The 2,069-nt window shown below is 58.9% G+C and overlaps 1 protein-coding gene across 2 annotated transcripts; it reads left to right on the top strand.

Annotated features, from left to right (window-relative positions):
* Nucleotides 1-298: 298 nt before the first annotated feature.
* On the top strand, nucleotides 299-1,249 carry LOC308258163 (uncharacterized protein C11orf86 homolog; the record flags this gene model as incomplete). Of its 2 annotated transcripts, none has more annotated exons than XM_080688436.1 (2): nucleotides 299-568; nucleotides 1,154-1,249. In XM_080688436.1, 2 exons carry the CDS (start codon nucleotides 299-301, stop codon nucleotides 1,247-1,249), a joined length of 366 nt encoding a protein of 121 aa, XP_080544562.1. The 2 variants fall into 2 exon arrangements, with proteins under 2 accessions (XP_080544562.1, XP_080544561.1); XM_080688435.1 differs by having other exon boundaries at nucleotides 1,151-1,249.
* Nucleotides 1,250-2,069: the final 820 nt, after the last annotated feature.

Here is a 2,069-nt window from a genome sequence, read left to right as displayed (position 1 = left end):
AGAGCTGCAGGAATTGGGGGAAGCCAAGCTCTTCAGAGATGGTGTGGTCAGGGAAAGTGGCCTGGAGGTAGAGGCATGCTGGGGAGAGGCCTCAGCCTTTGCCCTAGCTGGAGAGACAGTGCGGAGGGTGACTCAGAGATGCTTGGCCCCTGTGGCTTGCCCTTTGCTTTATGATGGCCACCTCAGCAGCACCAACCTTTGCCCCCAAGTGAGCTCCCAACAGCTGGGTGGAGGCACCAGGCCATCTCAGAGGCTAGTGGCTTGCTGAGGGCCTGGAGCAGTCCTGCGTGTACAAACCATGGGGACAGGACTACGCAGCCAGTCCTTGCGAGGTCCACGGCCCTCCTATGGCAAGCTCCAGGAGCCTTGTGGGAAGACCCTGGAAGGCCAACTGCGACGGTCGCTGAGCCTCAGACAGGGTCGTGAGAAGTCCAGACCCTCAGATCGAGACCCAGAAGGACTGGACTCCTTTGATCAAGAGCGGCGGCCAGGGGGCCTGGGGGACACGGAGCAGCTAATCCAAGCTCAGCAAGGAGGCAGCCGGAGGTGGCTGAAGCAATATCAACAGGTCTGACGGGCGGATGGATGGATGGATGATGGATGGATGATGGGTGGATGAGTGTTACACGGTGAGGGTGGGGACTCTGAGGAGTGGGACCCAGGGCAGCAAAGGCTCAGGGGTAGAAACATACAGTGCCAAGAACCAAGAAGACAACAGCTTTTGGAGATGAGGCTGGAGAGAGGTATCCAGGAACCATATTCCAGAGGGCCCTGACAGCATTTGGACTTTATCCCGTAGGCACTGGGGGGTCATGGAAAGTTTTAGGCCGTGATATAGTCGGAGCTGGTTTAAGAAGATTAATCTGGCAGTGTGTTGGATGGGTGGATTTTGCTGGAGGCAAAGAGATCAGCCAATACAACTTCCCAGGGTCATATCTTGTGTTCCCTGTTCCCGGGGAAAAGGGGGGATCCAGCTGTCCTTGGTGGGAGCTGCCCTCGGGGCCCCTGCCTCCTCCTGTGGAAGAAAGGGTCCCTAGTGCTTCTATCTTGGGGTCTACCCCCACCTTGTGGCTGTAGATGGAACAACACCTGAAACCCACCACTCAACCCTGGGGCCTGTATCCTGATTCCCTGCTCCTCTGTCTTCCAGCAGGTGAGGAGAAGGTGGGAGAGCTTTGTTGCCAGCTTCCCCGCCGTGACCCTGAGCAAGCCAGCCTCCCCGCAGCCCCCTCTGGGCACCACCAGCTAAGGATGCTGGAAGCTGTGGTGGCCCCTGCTGTACTCGATGAGATGACCCTATCCACTGACAACCTCTTCGTGGCCCTGCGGGACTGTGGATGAAGTGGCCTCCTCTACGGGGACAGCTCTGGCCTTCCTTACACGCCCTGAGGCCTCTGGCACTTGCTCACTAAGGGGCCTGTGCTGCCCCTCCGCCTGGTCTTCCATGCCAAGCCTCTCTCATAGCGAAGACCCCAACATGGCTGGGAAGGAGGGAGCTCAGCTCCTTCCTGGTGGATTCTACCCTCTGGAGAATGTCACGGAGGCCCCCTCCCAACAGTGACATGTAGGAGGGTCTTAGAAGACTGCCCAGAAGTGGGGGTGTCGCCGCCCCTGGTCCCCACACAAGACCGGTTATAAACCTTCAGGACAGAGCTCGGTGAAGCCAGGACCATGGCTGAGAGGCTCTCCGAACTGCCTAGTCCCTGGGCCATGTCCCTCCTGCCCTTCCTTCCTGCCAGCTGGTGGTGGTGGGTGGGGCATGGTCCTCCCTCACAGCCTGTGAGCCCCCTGAGGACTAGGAGTGGGTCTGGGTGGTCCTCGGTGCCCACACACTGTGGCTGACAGGCTCAGGCCCGGATATTGTCACTTCGATCCTTACAGGATCCCAATGATGGAAACGGGGGAAGCCTGCCCTCCCCTGTGCCAGAGGGGGAAACTGAGGCCCAGGGAGGGGGAAGAGATGGTTATCTTTGGCATCTCTGGCCCCACCCCACCCAGTTCCCAACACTGGGGGTGAACACGGGAATAAAGATTGCTGAGGTGACGTAACGATTTGCCTGGTGACTAAC

Source organism: Plecotus auritus (assembly GCF_963455305.1).
Source record: "Plecotus auritus genome assembly, chromosome: 9".
Taxonomy (NCBI): Eukaryota; Metazoa; Chordata; class Mammalia; order Chiroptera; family Vespertilionidae; genus Plecotus; species Plecotus auritus.
This window is presented reverse-complemented; position numbering and strand designations above follow the sequence as displayed.